General features: G+C 46.4%; 1 protein-coding gene across 1 annotated transcript in view; it reads left to right on the top strand.

Moving 5' to 3' along the window:
* Positions 1 to 14,452, top strand: part of LOC311101033 (serine/threonine-protein kinase TAO2-like) — a gene marked incomplete at its 3' end in the record, with an annotated part of 57,067 nt that extends 42,615 nt beyond the window's left edge. Inside the window, exons 18-20 of the mRNA XM_084142046.1 lie at positions 3,678 to 3,890; positions 12,442 to 12,624; positions 13,559 to 14,452. Coding sequence (XP_083998172.1) covers positions 3,678 to 3,890; positions 12,442 to 12,624; positions 13,559 to 14,452 — 1,290 coding nt within the window. The remainder of the gene's footprint in view (positions 1 to 3,677; positions 3,891 to 12,441; positions 12,625 to 13,558) is intronic.
* Positions 14,453 to 14,701: the final 249 nt, after the last annotated feature.

Here is a 14,701-nt window from a genome sequence, read left to right as displayed (position 1 = left end):
TGTTCGATCGGATTCAAGTCAGGGCTCAACTGCTGCATTGTCTTGACTGTGTGCTTGGGGTCATTGTCCTGTTGGAAGGTGAATCTTCGCCCCAGTCTGAGGTCCTGAGTGCTCTGGAGCAAGTATTTTTATTTTTTATTTTATTTCACCTTTATTTAACCAGGTAAGCCAGTTGAGAACAAGTTCTCATTTACAACTGCGACCTGGCCAAGATAAAGCAAAGCAGTGTGATAAAGACAACAACACAGAGTTACATATGGGGTAAAACAAAACATAAAGTTAAAAAAAATTCAACAGAAAATATATATACAGTGTGTGCAAATGTAGCACGTTTTGGAGGTAAGGCAATAAATAGGACATTGCAAAAATAATTACAATTAGTATTAACACTGGAATGATAGATGTGCAAGAGATGATGTGCAAATAGAGATACTGGGTTGCAAATGAGCAAAATAAATAACATTATGGGGATGAGGTAGTTGGGTGGGCTAATTTCAGATGGGCTGTGTACAGGTGCAGTGATCGGTAAGGTGCTCTGACAACTGATGCTTAAAGTTAGTGAGGGAGATAAGTGTCTCCAGCTTCAGAGATTTTTGCAGTTCGTTCCAGTCATTGGCAGCAGAGAACTGGAAGGAATGGCGGCCAAAGGAGGTGTTGGCTTTGGGGATGACCAGTGAGATTTACCTGCTGGAGCGCATACTACGGGTGGGTGTTGCTATGGTGACCAATGAGCTAAGATAAGGCGGGGATTTGCCTAGCAGAGATTTATAATGGCCTGGAGCCAGTGGGTTTGGCGACGAATATGTAGTGAGGACCAGCCAAGAAGAGCGTACAGGTCATAGTGATGGGTAGTATATGGGGCTTTGGTGACAAAACGGATGGCACTGTGATAGACTACATCCAATTTGCTGAGTAGAGTGTTGGAGGCTATTTTGTAAATGACATCGCCGAAGTCAAGGATCAGTAGGATAGTCAGTTTTACGAGGGCATGTTTGGCAGCATGAGTGAAGGAGGCTTTGTTGCGAAATTCTAGATTCTAGATTTAACTTTGGATTGGAGATGCTTAATGTGAGTCTGGAATGAGAGTTTACAGTCTAACCAGACACCTAGGTATTTGTAGTTGTCCACATACTCTAGGTCAGACCCGTCGAGAGTAGTGATTCTAGTCGGGTGGGCGGGTGCCAGCAGTGTTCGATTGAAGAGCATGCATTTAGTTTTACTTGTGTTTAAGAGCAGTTGGAGGCTACGGAAGGAGTGTTGTATGGCATTGAAGCTCATTTGGAGGTTTGTTAACACAGTGTCCAATGAAGGGCCAGATGTATACAAAATGGTGTCGTCTGCGTAGAGGTGGATCTGAGAATCACCAGCAGCAAGAGCGACATCATTGATATACACAGAGAAAAGAGTCGGAGTCTGAAAAACATCCCCAATGAATGATGCTGCCTCCACCATGCTTCACTGTAGGGATGGTATTGGCCAGGTGATGAGCGGTGCCAGGTTTCCTCCAGTAGTGACACTTGGCATTCATGCCAAAGAGTTCCATCTTGGTTTCATCAGACCAGAGAATCTTGTTTCTCATGGTCTGAGAGTCCTTTAGGTGCCTTTTGGCAAACTCCAAGTGGGCTGGCATGTGCCTTTTACTGAGGAGTGGCTTCCGTCTAGCCACTCTACCATAAAGGCCTGATTGGTGGAGTGCTGCAGAGATGGTTGTCCTTCTGGAAGGTACTCACATCTCCACAGAGGAACTCCAACCCTTCTGCCCCGATTGCTCAGTTTGGCCGGGCGGCCAGCTCTAGGTCTTGGTGGTTCCAAACTTCTTCCATTTAAGAATGATGGAAGCCACTGTGTTCTTGGGGACCTTCAATACTGAAGAAATTGTTTGGTACCCTTCCCCAGATCTGTGCCTCGACACAATCCTGTCTCGGAGCTCAATGGACAATTCCTTATACCTCAAAGGGTCTGAATACTTATGTAAATATGGTATTTCTGTTTTTTATTTTTAATACATTTGCAAACATTTCTAAAAACCTGTTTTTGCTTCATCATAATGGGGTATTGTGTGTAGATTGATGATGATAAATCATGTATTTAATCAATTTTAGAATAAGTCTAATAAGTCTAATAAGAAAAAGTGACAGGGTTTGAATACTTTCCGAATGCACTGTAGGTCTTATAGCTCTTATAAATGTATAAATTACAATGCATGGAGATTGGTTTCATTTCTATCGGGAAAATGTAAAGTCAATGTTTTTTCACTTGGAACTGACAGGTTGCTCGACCTTATTCATGTTTTCCTCATGCGTAAAGCTGGTGGAATTATGAAGGTCAGAATACGGCGGATCTGTAGACACGCCTTCATTTATTTGATCTCCACCCCAAACGAATGGCTGGTGAATAGTATGCTATTCTCATGTTTAATTTCAAGGTCAGAATACGTGTAGAGAGAAAAGTGCTTAAAAAGGGAATTACGTTCCAAAATTACGCATGCTTAACTCGAGTCAGAATTTCCCCCCAAATGGATCAAAAAGTATTTACCGGTATAGGCAGTAGTGGACAATGTTCAATTTGTTGGCCAAATTATTAATCAGGACGTCTTTATTTGATATGGAATGAACCCTAACATACCTAGAATGAGGTGAAAACTAGGAGATACAAGATCAAGCTAATGCCTTTTTTAGCTGAAGTTGTCGCTTATTATACTCGCACTTACCCTCTAGGTAATTTTAAGAAATATTTGACAACTTAAGTGGATATGAGAAGTTGTATCTTGCAGGTAAGTTAATGTGAAATATTCATGAGAAGACATCTTTTATCCAACAGATGTCTCATGGTGTCTTGTAGGAAAACAGCACTTTTTTATTCACAACAAGAGAACAGGATACATACTGAATTGATAGTGAATAGGATAATGAATTGATTATACACATATTACATACTCCACCTCCCGGCCCCACCCCACTTGAGAAATTATTAAGGAATGCACAACCTATTATAGATAATAACCGTTTATGAATTTATAACTTTCATTTGTATATGTTTGATACCATTCCATTTGATACTGTTCCATTCATTCCAATTCAAACATTACAATGAGCCTGTCTTCCCAAATTCTGCCTCCACCAATGCATGCATAGGGTTTAAATCAGGGGGAAAGAGTTCCACCACTTAGGGTTGTGACATAGTATACAGTAGGCATTCAATAGATGTACTTATTTTTTAACTCCCATGGAAAAGCAATTGCTTGTGGGGTCACTTCCACCATGTACAACATCCAAATGCACACTCCACAGCCCTATATCGCCTATACACATACTGCATCTTCACATATACAGAAGACCACATTCAAGCACATCAGCCAAAACAGTTGTATCTCTCTCTCTGTATTGGTAAGGAGACTGCCAAGACAACATTATGTTAACCTCAGAACAGCTTTATTAAGCTTCTTTCTCAATTCACCTTTCCCCGCATCCTCTGTCCTCGCCTCCTTCTCAAAATCCATTGGAGAAGTTGGTCAGAGGGGAGGTACCTTGGAACTACAATACAGAAGGAGACGAGGAGATAGGATGTGAGGAATCACAAAAATACAAATTGAGAAAGAACTTAAGAAACCATATATGTTACAAACAAAACATTATGGGTATTGTAGTATGTCATGCAACACTCTCTCTCTCTTCCAGTCCAAAGAACTCCAGGTCAAGCGTCAGTTCCAGGACACGTGCAAGATCCAGACGCGACAGTACAAGGCCCTGCGCAACCACCTGCTGGAGAACACGCCCAAGTCGGACCACAAGGCAGTGCTCAAGCGCCTGAAGGATGAGCAGACGCGTAAGCTGGCCATCCTGGCCGAGCAGTACGACCACTCCATCAATGACATGCTGTCCACACAGGCTGTGAGTAAGGCAAGGAGACATCATTCACACTTTGCACCGCACCACCTCCAACCCACCGTAGCACCTTACCCACCCCTGCCTTGGCATGTGAGGGCATGCGAGCCAGCTGCCTGCACTCCTGGCTGTCCCTTGACTTGACACCCTCACACCACTTTCTTCGACCTCACTTACAGTGCATTCGGAAAGTATTCAGACCCCTTGACTTTTTCTCTAAAATGGATTAATGTGTGTTGGCGAATTACAGGTGGATATCCTTGATCTAGAAAATGTGGTAAAGATCTACACTGAAACAAATAATGCTTTGTAAATTATAGACATTTTATCATAGGACTGGATGGTTTCAAATACTAATGTTAATTAGCTAGCTAGCTAGTTATTCTACTCATCAAGGCCTTTTAAAATAGGAAGTCAACTTGGCTGTTTACAGCTAGCATTAGACAACTAGCTAAGAATAGTAGCTAAGACTTGAATGTCTCTCTGTTTGATAACATTAACTAACTAGGTCAAAGCAATGTATAGCCAGATATTTCTGGCATAGTCGTAAATAGCTAGCTAGCTAAATAACGGGCTAGGCAGCTAACGTTATAACTTTTAGGACCTAGATATTTTTGTTGACAGGAAAAACGATTATTAGTAATGTCAGCTAACAGGATAGCCTCTTCACCCTGGGAGACCTGTAAGTTACACATCATTGGTGTATCCAATGTGTACTGGGAGTGAAGAGGCTACTAGCAGGAGGAATTAAACGCTAACTAGCAAGCCTGTAGCTAGTTAACAGTGTTGCATTACCGAATGTTCAAGTCTGTAGCTAGCTGGCCAAGTAGCGACCTTTGGCTAGTTTGGTTGTCTGTGACCTAACGTTAGCTAACTAGATAGTTAGATAATTTGCTAGCAAAGGTAGTGTCTGTTAATATCTGCAATACAATGGTACCATTCGCTAACTTAACTAGCTAACATTGCCTAGCTAGCTACAACGTTAACGTAGATTAAAAAGGGAATACAATGATTTATTTGGTTACAATGACTGAAAGCTCTATCAAACTAGCTAGCTGTATACACTAAATATACAAAAGTATATGGACACCCCTTCAAATTAGTGGATTTGGCTATTTCAGCCACACCCATTGCTGACAGGTGTATAAAATCGAGCACACCACCATGCAATCTCCATACACAAACATTGGCAGTAGAATGGCCTTACTGAAGAGCTCAGTGACTTTCAACGTGGCACCATCATAGGATGCCACCTTTCCAACAAGTCAGTTCTTCAAATTTGTACCCTGCTAGAGCTGCCCCAGTCAACTGTAAGTGCTGTTATTGTGAAGTGGAAACATCTAGGAGCAACAACGGCTCAGCCGTGAAGTGGTAGGCCACCCAAGCTCATAGAACGGGAGCGTAGAGCATAGAAATCGCCTGTCCTCGGTTGCAACACTCACTACCGAGTTCCAAACTGCCTCTGGAAGCAACGTCAGCACAATAACTGTTCGTCGGGAGCTTCATGAAATGGGTTTCCATGGCCGAGCAGCCGCACACAAGCCTAAGATTACCATCCGCAAAGCCAAGAGTCAGCTGGAGTGGTGTAAAGCTCGCCACCATTGGACTGGATCAGTGGAAACGCTTTCTCTGGAGTGATGAATCACGCTTCACCACCTTGCAGTCCAACGGACGAATCTGGGTTTGGCGAATGCAAGGAGAACGCTACCTGCCCGAATGCATAGTGTCAATTTTAAAGTTTGGTGGAGGAGGAATAATGGTCTGGGGCTGTTTTTCATTGTTCAGGCTAGGCCCCTTAGTTCCAGTGAAGGGAAATCTTAATGCTACAGCATACAATGACATTCTACACGATTCTGTGCTTCCAACTTTGTGGCAACAGTTTGGGGAAGGCCCTTTAATATTTCAGCATGACAATGCCACCGTGCACAAAGCGAGGTCCATACAGAAATGGTTTGTCGAGATCGGTGTGGAAGAACTTGACTGGCCTGCACAGAGCCCTGACCTCAACCCGATCGAATACCTTTGGGATGAATAGGAACGCAGACTGCGAGCCAGGCCTAATCGCCCAATATCAGTGCCCGACCTCACTAATGCTTGTGGCTGAATGGAAGCAAGTCCCTGCAGCAATGTTCCAACATCTAGTGAAAAGCCTTCCCAGAAGAGGGGAGGCTGTTATAGCAGCGAAGGGAGGACCAACTCAATATTAATGCTCATGATTTTGGAATGAGATGTTCGACGAGCAGGTGTCCACATACATCTTATGGGGGGGATAGTTATATCTTATGAAATAGTTAGCTAGGTAGCTATCAATGTTCAGCTAGCTAGGTGGCTAGCTAGTACCACTATGTTCGATGTTTAACATTGTTAGCTAGCTAGACACAAACAGAACGATGCATAGAATGATCTGCACAAAAAGGCAACCAAACAAGATCTATATGCTAACTACAAACCCCTTTGGTCTGTTTTAACTAACATTAGCTATCTAGCAAGCTAACGTCACTGCCCAGAGACAGTTTCAATAAACAAAGCGTCAACTATTACCTTAACATAATAGCTAGTTAGTAGTGATGTTATGTTTGATACCGGAGCTCCGAGGCATGCGTCGAAATCACTAAGCAGCTAACTTTGAAGCAGTGTGCCTTCTTCTTCGTTTGGCTTTCGGGCAGACTAGATGCTGTGTTGTGTATCGCTGCCTTTTGCAGGTCGCAGTGCGGATTGCACATTTTGGTAACCAAAAACAATGGAAAACAGGAATGGGAAAAACTTTAATTGCACCACCATCTAACCCTGTACCTATACACTATCCCCAAAAACCCACCACCCCATCCCACTACTTGGCCCTAAACGATTCTACACCAGGCCCTTGGCCTGGGAGGATGGAACCCCCTCTCTCAAAACTTCCTCTAGATCTTCTGCACTAAAATCTCTCACACCCAAATATTTGTCTTCTGCTGCAACTACCACATCTATCTTCTGTGATTTCCACTCCATCAGTGCAGTGCAGTTAATCACCATGGCTATAAATGCAAGAAATCTAACCTTGCAATAAATCTCATCCTCTCTGGCTCTCTCTCTTCAGGCCTACTCACTGGGGGCCTCCCAGTCTTCTCACTCACCGTTGGGCTATCCTACACTCTTCACTGCCTCAGCATAGGAAACGTTCTGCCCCACTTGAACTCTGGCAATCCCAACCTGTCTCTCTCTCACAGGGCACTTCGGACCCGAGCTGCATGGACACCCCCAGATTTGACACACAATGCTTTCTCTATTCCAACTGTACACTCCCTCTAACTATGCCCTCCTGCACATTTCTCACATCATGGGATCTCCCTTCTACCCACTGCTGCGTGTCCGAATCCTTGGCACCTAAAGCACTGAAGTGGGTTCGGAACATAGGCCCTCACAGAATAGCAAATATAACCTAACCTGACCTTATCAGGTAGAAACTCTGTGTCAAAGCTCAACAAGACAGACGGGTTATTCTCAGTCTCACCATACGACGAGAATCACAGACTACACTCAACTCTACCCCACTGATCACCCTTTTTAGCGGCGCCCTGCTCCGGAGAGCAAAGAACACTACACGTTGAGCTCCAAGCTACGTGACTCGAAGCGCCCGCTTCCTCTGGGAGGTGGATACACACACAATCTAAACAATTCCACTTCTCGAAATGCCGCCGCCTACTGTAATGGAGTGTGTAGTCAATCAAAGCTTACAGACTAAATGAATAAAGAAACCAACATTAAGAAAAACAAAACCCTCCTACCTAATCCTGTTCTACTAAGAAAAAGAAAAAAAAGAGCCCTACTGACTTCTAACAAACCCTCACCCATCCCCCATCTTGTTCACGGACAAGCTAAACACCTTCTTCGCCCGCTTTGAGGATAACACAGTGCCACCGACGCGGCCCGCTCCCAAGGACTGTGGGCTCTTGTTCTCCGTGGCCGACGTGAGAAAGACATTTAAGCGTATTAACCCTCGCAAGGCTGCCGGCCCAGACGGCATCCCTAGCCGCGTCCTCAGAGCATGTGCAGACCAGCTGGCTGGAGTGTTTATGGACATAGTCAATCTCTCCCTATCCCAGTCTGCTGTCCCCACTTGCTTCAAGATGTCAACCATTGTTCCTGTACCCAAGAAAGCAAAGGTAACTGAACTAAGTTACTATCGCCCCGTAGCACTCACCTCTGTCATCATGAAGTGCTTTGAGAGGCTAATTAAGGATCATATCACCTCCACCTTACCTGACTCCCTAGACCCACTTCAATTTGCTTACCGCCCCAATAGATCCACAGACGATGCAATCGCCATCGCACTGCACACTGCCCTATGCCATCTGGACAAGAGGAATACCTACGTCAGAATGCTGTTCATTGACTATAGCTCAGGCTTCAACACCATAGTACCCTCCAAGCTCATCATTAAGCTCGGGTCCGAACACCGCCCTGTGCAACTGGGTCCTGGACTTCCTGACAGGCCGCCCCCAGGTGGTGAAGGTCGGAAACAACACCTCCACTTCGCTGATCCTCAACACAGGGGTCCCACAAGGGTGCGTGCGCAGCCCCCTCCTGTACTCCCTGTTCACCCATGACTGCGTGGCCACACACGCCTCCAAATCAATCATCAGGTTTGCAGACGACATAACAGTAGTAGGCTTGATTACCAACAACGACGAGACAGCCTACAGGCGGAGGTGAGGGCCCTGGCGGAGTGGTGCCAGGAAAATAACCTCTCCCTCAGGTGGAAAGCTTCAAGTTCCTCAGCATACACATCACTGACAATCTGAAATGGTCCACCCACACAGACAGTGTGGTGAAGAAGGCACAACAGCACCTCTTCAACCTCAGGAGGCTGAAGAAATTTGGCTTGGCCCCTAAGACGCTCAGAAACTTTTACAGATGCACAATTGAGAGCATCCTGTCAGGCTGTATCACCGCCTGGTATGGCAACTGCACCGCCCGCAACCGCAGGGCTCTCCAGAGGGTGGTGCGGTCTGCCCAACGCGTCACCGCGGGAACACTGCCTGCCCTCCAAGACACCTACAGCAACCGATGTCACAGGAAGGCCAAAAAGATCATCAAGGACATCAACCACCCGAGCCATGGCCTGTTCACCCCGCTATCATCCAGAAGGAGAGGTCAGTACAGGTGCATCAAAGCTGGGACCGAGAGACTGAAAAACAGCTTCTATCTCAAGGCCATCAGACTGTTAAATAGCCATCACTAGCCGGCTACCACCCAGTCACTCAACCCTGCACCTTAGAGGCTGCTGCCCTATATACATAGACATGGAATCACTGGCCACTTTAATAATGGGACACTAGTCACTTTAATAATGTTTACATACTGCTTTACTCATTTCATATGTATATACTGTATTCTATTCTACTGTATTTTTGTCAATGCCACTCTGACATTGCTCGTGCTAATATTTATATATTTCTTAATTCCATTAATTTACTTTTAGATTTGTGTGTATTGTTGTGAATTGTTAGATACTACTGCACTGTTGGAGCTTGGAACACAAGCATTTCGCTACACCCGCAATAACATCTGCTAAATATGTGTAGATGACCAATAAAATTTGATTTTATTTGATTTTTGATTTGCTTGCCAACCAGATGTAATGATGAGCAAACACCACCTCTTCCTTCCTAATCTGACCTTTGAATCTTGGTCCACCGACCTTTCTTTGGAGGGCATATAAATGCCGTCCCTTGGGCTCGCTTTCCCACCTCTTCTGCCACACATACAGTATATCATAATGGCTCTAACCTTACATTTGTATCGAACTTGACTGTGTATCAGGGTTCCCCAAATGTATGCATTTTTAAATCATTATATAGTTCATAAACTAGTTATGTAATTGTAAGATCTTTTTACAGTTGGGCTATTGTCTGTAACTTAAACTGTTAAGGAGCTGTACCATTTTGAAAAACAATCACTTTAGGCAGCCATTGATAGCAATGTTGTTTCCTGTCATTTTAAATAGTTATAGTGCAATAATAATGTTTGGTGACATGATATGTGCTATTATCAGACCTTCCAGGAAAAAACCCTGTATTATTTATTTTTTTAACTACGTTTTAAGTGAAATATTAGCTTTTGTCTGAAGCCTAAAAAGACAGGAAATTCAAAAGATAATTTGTCCTATGCACTAACAATGCTTTTCAGCATAAGCAGCTTGACTACTGCTAGAGTACTGTAGCTTTATTGTTGTACTGTACTTCAACAACAGATGTACTCACATTGGATGGGTTGATTAGGATTCAAACCTCCTCTCAAACAGCCTAATACATACTCTTAGAGTAGGTTTACTCCATTAATGTACTTGGTAATGTAAGAAAGACATCATCCCATTTCACTCATTTAAACATTATGGGGAGGTTTTCCCGGACACAGATTAAGCCTAGCCCTGGACTAAAAAGCAAGATCAATGGAAAATATATTTGTATTCTATTTATACACTACATGACCAAAAGTATGTGGAAACCTGATCGTCGAACATCTCATTCCAAAATCACGGGCATTAATATGGAGTTGGTCCCTCCTTTGCTGCTATAACAGCCTCCACTCCTCTGGGAAGGCTTTCCACTAGATGTTGGAACATTGTTGTGGGGACTTGCTTCCATTCAGCCACGAGCGTTACTGAGGTCGGGCACTGATGTTAGGCAATTAGGCCTGGCTTGCAGTCAGCTTTCCAATTCATCCCAAAGGTGTTCGATGGGGTTGAGGTCAGGGCTCTGTGCAGGTCAGTCAAGTTTTTCCACACCAATCTCGATAAACCATTTCTATATGGACCTCGCTTTGTGCACGGGGGCATTGTCATGCTGAAAGAGGAAAGGGCCTTCCCCAAACTGTTGCCACGAAGTTGGAAGCACAGAATCGTCTAGAATGTCATTGTATGCTGTAGCGTTAAGATTTTCCTTCCCTGGAACTAAGCGTCCTAGCCCGAACCATTATTCCTACTCCATCAAACTTTACAATTGGCACTATGCATTCGGGCAGGCAGCATTCTCCTGGCATCCGCCAAACCCAGATTCGTCCGTCGGACTGCCAGATGGTGAAGCGTGATTCATCACTCCAGAGAACGGGTCTCCACTGCTCCAGAGTCCAATTGCTGCGAGCTTTACACCACTCCAGCTGACGCTTGGCTTTGTGCATGGTGATCTTAGGCTTGTGTGCGGCTGCTCGGCCATGAAAATCCATTTCATGAAGCACCTGGCAAACAGTTATTGTGCTGACGTTGCTTCCAGAGGCAGTTTGGAACTCGGTAGTGAGTGTTGCAACCGAGGACAGACGATTTTGCTTCAGCACTCGGCGGTCCTGTTCTGTGAGCTTGTGTGGCCTACCACTTCGTTGCCAAGCCGTTGTTGCTCCTAGACGTTTCCACTTCACAATAACAGCACTTACAGTTGACCGGGGCAGCTCTAAATTTGACGAACTGACTTGTTGGAAAGGTAGCATCCTATGACGGTCCCAAGTCACTGAGCTCTTCAGTAAGGCCATTCTACTGCCAATGTTTGTCTATGGAGATTGCATGGCTGTGTGCTGGATTTTATACACCTGTCAGCAACGGGTGTGGCTGAAATAGCCAAATTCACTTATTTTAAGGGGTGTCCACATACCTTTGTATATATAGTGTATGTGCAGGTTACACCCCATACACCCCATACCGACTAGTAGGGCACAACGTTGTGGAATATTCAGATATAAATATATGATGGAGAACAAATACTCCTCTCTGACATTCAGAAAAAGGAATCTTGTCACCTCTATTCATGACATTTCTATCTGTAAGGTTCCACAGCGTTGCACCCTCCTGAACAGACCCCGGTTCCGTGCATCTGTTAGGTCCTCATGTAGCACCACCACACGTCCATGGCACTCAAACAAGCCAAACCCCCTTTCTCTGCCCCCACACGTCCTCACATCTGCTGGAAAATTACATAACATGTCTTGTGTCCTCAAATAGCAGATACGCAAGTCACACCTTCCTGTCTGTCCCCACATTCAGTGGCACAGATCTGCCATCTGTCATGTCCTCGTGTAACACCTCACATAGGCCACACACACCCCTGTCCCTATCCTCACCACACTCCTCCACTTGGTAGGCTCGAAGCCAAAGGCCTATTCACAAGCTATACCCAGCGCTATACAGTCTACTGTTTCTATATTATCTCTACTGTATCTCTATCATCAATACCCCAGCATGTATCAAACAAACTATGACACCCTATTCATGTCACACAATACAACACTGTTATTTCCCCATCATACACTCATGGAAAGAAGTCGAGGGCACTCAGCCATCACACACTCAACCACATTCACTCACAAACCACTACCTCGTCAATAATATTTACCCAAAACATGTCACATTTTAATTTAGTAACTAACACACCTTCCTCACACTAAGATAGACATCCCATTCAAATACGCCACATCCCCTGTCCTGACCCTCTGTCTCCCTATACCCTATTCCTAAGTAACTCCCTTTTCCACTTCCTCCACCTATCTTTATACTGACACCCCACCCTATTTGCCACTCTGTCTCCAGCTCCGATTGGATGAGACACAGGAGGCAGAGTACCAGGTGCTGCGGATGCAGCTGCAGCAGGAGTTGGAGCTGCTCAACGCCTACCAGAGCAAGATCAAGATCCACACCGACTCGCAGCATGAGCAGGAGGCCAAGGACCTGGAGCAGAGGGTGTCCATCCGCCGGGCACTGCTGGAGCAGAGAGTAGGTGTAGGGTGAAGTTGCCCCTAGACGCTGATCTGGGGTCAGTTTTGCTTTCCACCCACAAATGGTTAGAGTTAGGAGAGGGGAAACTGGTCCTAGATCTGTACCAAGGGGAAACATCACCCCGGAGCCAGGGGTGGAGAGATACAGCCGGTCCAAAATCGCTCCCTATCCATCCCCTTAACCCTTTCGATGTTAGCGTGTCTGAAGGGTCTGGATAGGTATAACCAGTGTGGTGGAGGAGCTTCCACCATATTGCTTCCACCTTACAGATTTGCAAACATCAAAGGATTAGGGCCAAAAGGAGGGTTAGGGAGCGAATTGGGTCCGACTGAGAGAGTGTGGCTTAATTCCATATCGACCGCCTAGCCCTGGACTTTTGTCTTGGATGTTAAGAGATGTCTTGGATGTTTGTCCAAAATGAAAATCCAAGGTTACATATCTGGCCCATTGAAAATGTAATCCCAAACTCTAACCCCCCTACATCCTAGGCACTCCTGTAGATCTGACCGAATTGGATAATATAATAAATAATAATATGCCATTTAGCAGACGCTTTTATCCAAAGCGACTTACAGTCATGCGTGCATAATTTTTTTTGTGTATGGGTGGTCCCGGGGATCAAACCCACTATCTTGGCGTTACAAGCGCCGTGCTCTACCAGCTGAGCTTGTGGAAGCAATATTACAACCAATCAGAGGCTATTACCAGAATGCTTATACTGTATCTATCCAATCCTCTCAGATCAACAGGAGTGCCTAGGCCGGGTGTTTGAGTTTGGGATTTAAAAAAATGACTTTTTGAATGGGCCAGATGTGTAACCTTGGAGAGATCTCAGAGTGTGTTTGTGTGTGTGTGTTTACTTGTGTGTGTGTTTATGGGTGTTTTCTCACGTTCAACACTTCTGTGCCCCTGTTCCCCCTATTACCCACAGATTGAGGAGGAGATGCTGTTGCTGCAGAACGAGCGTTCAGAGCGCATCCGCACCCTCCTGGAGCGGCAGGCCTGTGAGATCGAGTCCTTCGACTCGGAGAGCCTCCGTCTGGGCTTCAGCAACATGGCCCTCACGGGCATCCCCAGCGAGGCCTACCCCAAGCAGGGCTACCCCAATGCCCCACCAGGGTCCCGCTCTGGCGGGGGCCACTGGAGCGACGGCATGCACCCCCAGATCGCCCAGCCCCAGCCGCACTCGCGCCGCAGCCACAACAGTAGTAGCAGTGGAGGGGGGAGCAGAGGAGATTCTTCTTCTCACGGCATTACTCTGGGGTTGGGTCTGGAGAGGGATGGGAGGGAGGTGCATCATTTGTCTCACTCGTCAGCTTCCTCTTCCTCCTCCTCGTCTTCCTCCCAACAACACCACCACCGCCATCACCTGCCGCAGCACTACCACCACCAGAGCACGCCCCAGCTCTACCGGGAGAGGGATAGAGAGAAGGAGCGGGAGAAGGAGAGGGACAGGGAGTGGGCCGGGGCCCGGGGCGGCGGCGACCTGGCCCACCCGCAGCACCCCCACATCTTCTCCCACCACCTGCCCTCGCGCTCCTCCTCTCAGTCCCTGGCCCTGCTGCCGCCGCCTCCACACACTCCCCCCTTCATCTCGGGGCCCTCCTCCTCGTCCTCCTCGCAGGGAGGGGTGTACGGCGGGGGCGGGGGGCTGGCCGTCAGGGGCGGTCCCAGTCTCATGGCCCTGAGGAACAGCCCCCAGCCGCTGAGGAGGACGGCCTCCGGAGGGGGACCCGGCGGGGCGGGTGGAGGCGACGGGGTGCTGAACCGCAGCACCTCGGTCACCTCGCACATCTCCAACGGCTCTCACCTCTCCTACTCCTAGAGAGAGGGGAGGGGGGAGGCGGTGGAGGGTGGTCACCTGAGAGAGAGAGGGCGGGAGGGGTTTTTCACTGTGACTTGAGAGGGGAGGAAAGACGGGAATGAAGGAATATAGCTACCTGTTTTACCATTGAAGTGGGTGAGGGAAAGTGATGCAGAGTGGGTGGTGGCTGTTTACTATTTTCTCAGGTGAGGCAGGGGGATGGAAGGGGGTGGGAGTTGAGAGTTGCCCTTCAGGCAGAGAAACGTGGAG

Source organism: Coregonus lavaretus (genome assembly GCF_964263955.1).
Source record: "Coregonus lavaretus genome assembly, chromosome: 25".
NCBI lineage: Eukaryota > Metazoa > Chordata > Actinopteri > Salmoniformes > Salmonidae > Coregonus > Coregonus lavaretus.
Note: the sequence above shows the minus strand (reverse complement) of the source record. Positions and strands in the feature narration are given on the sequence as shown.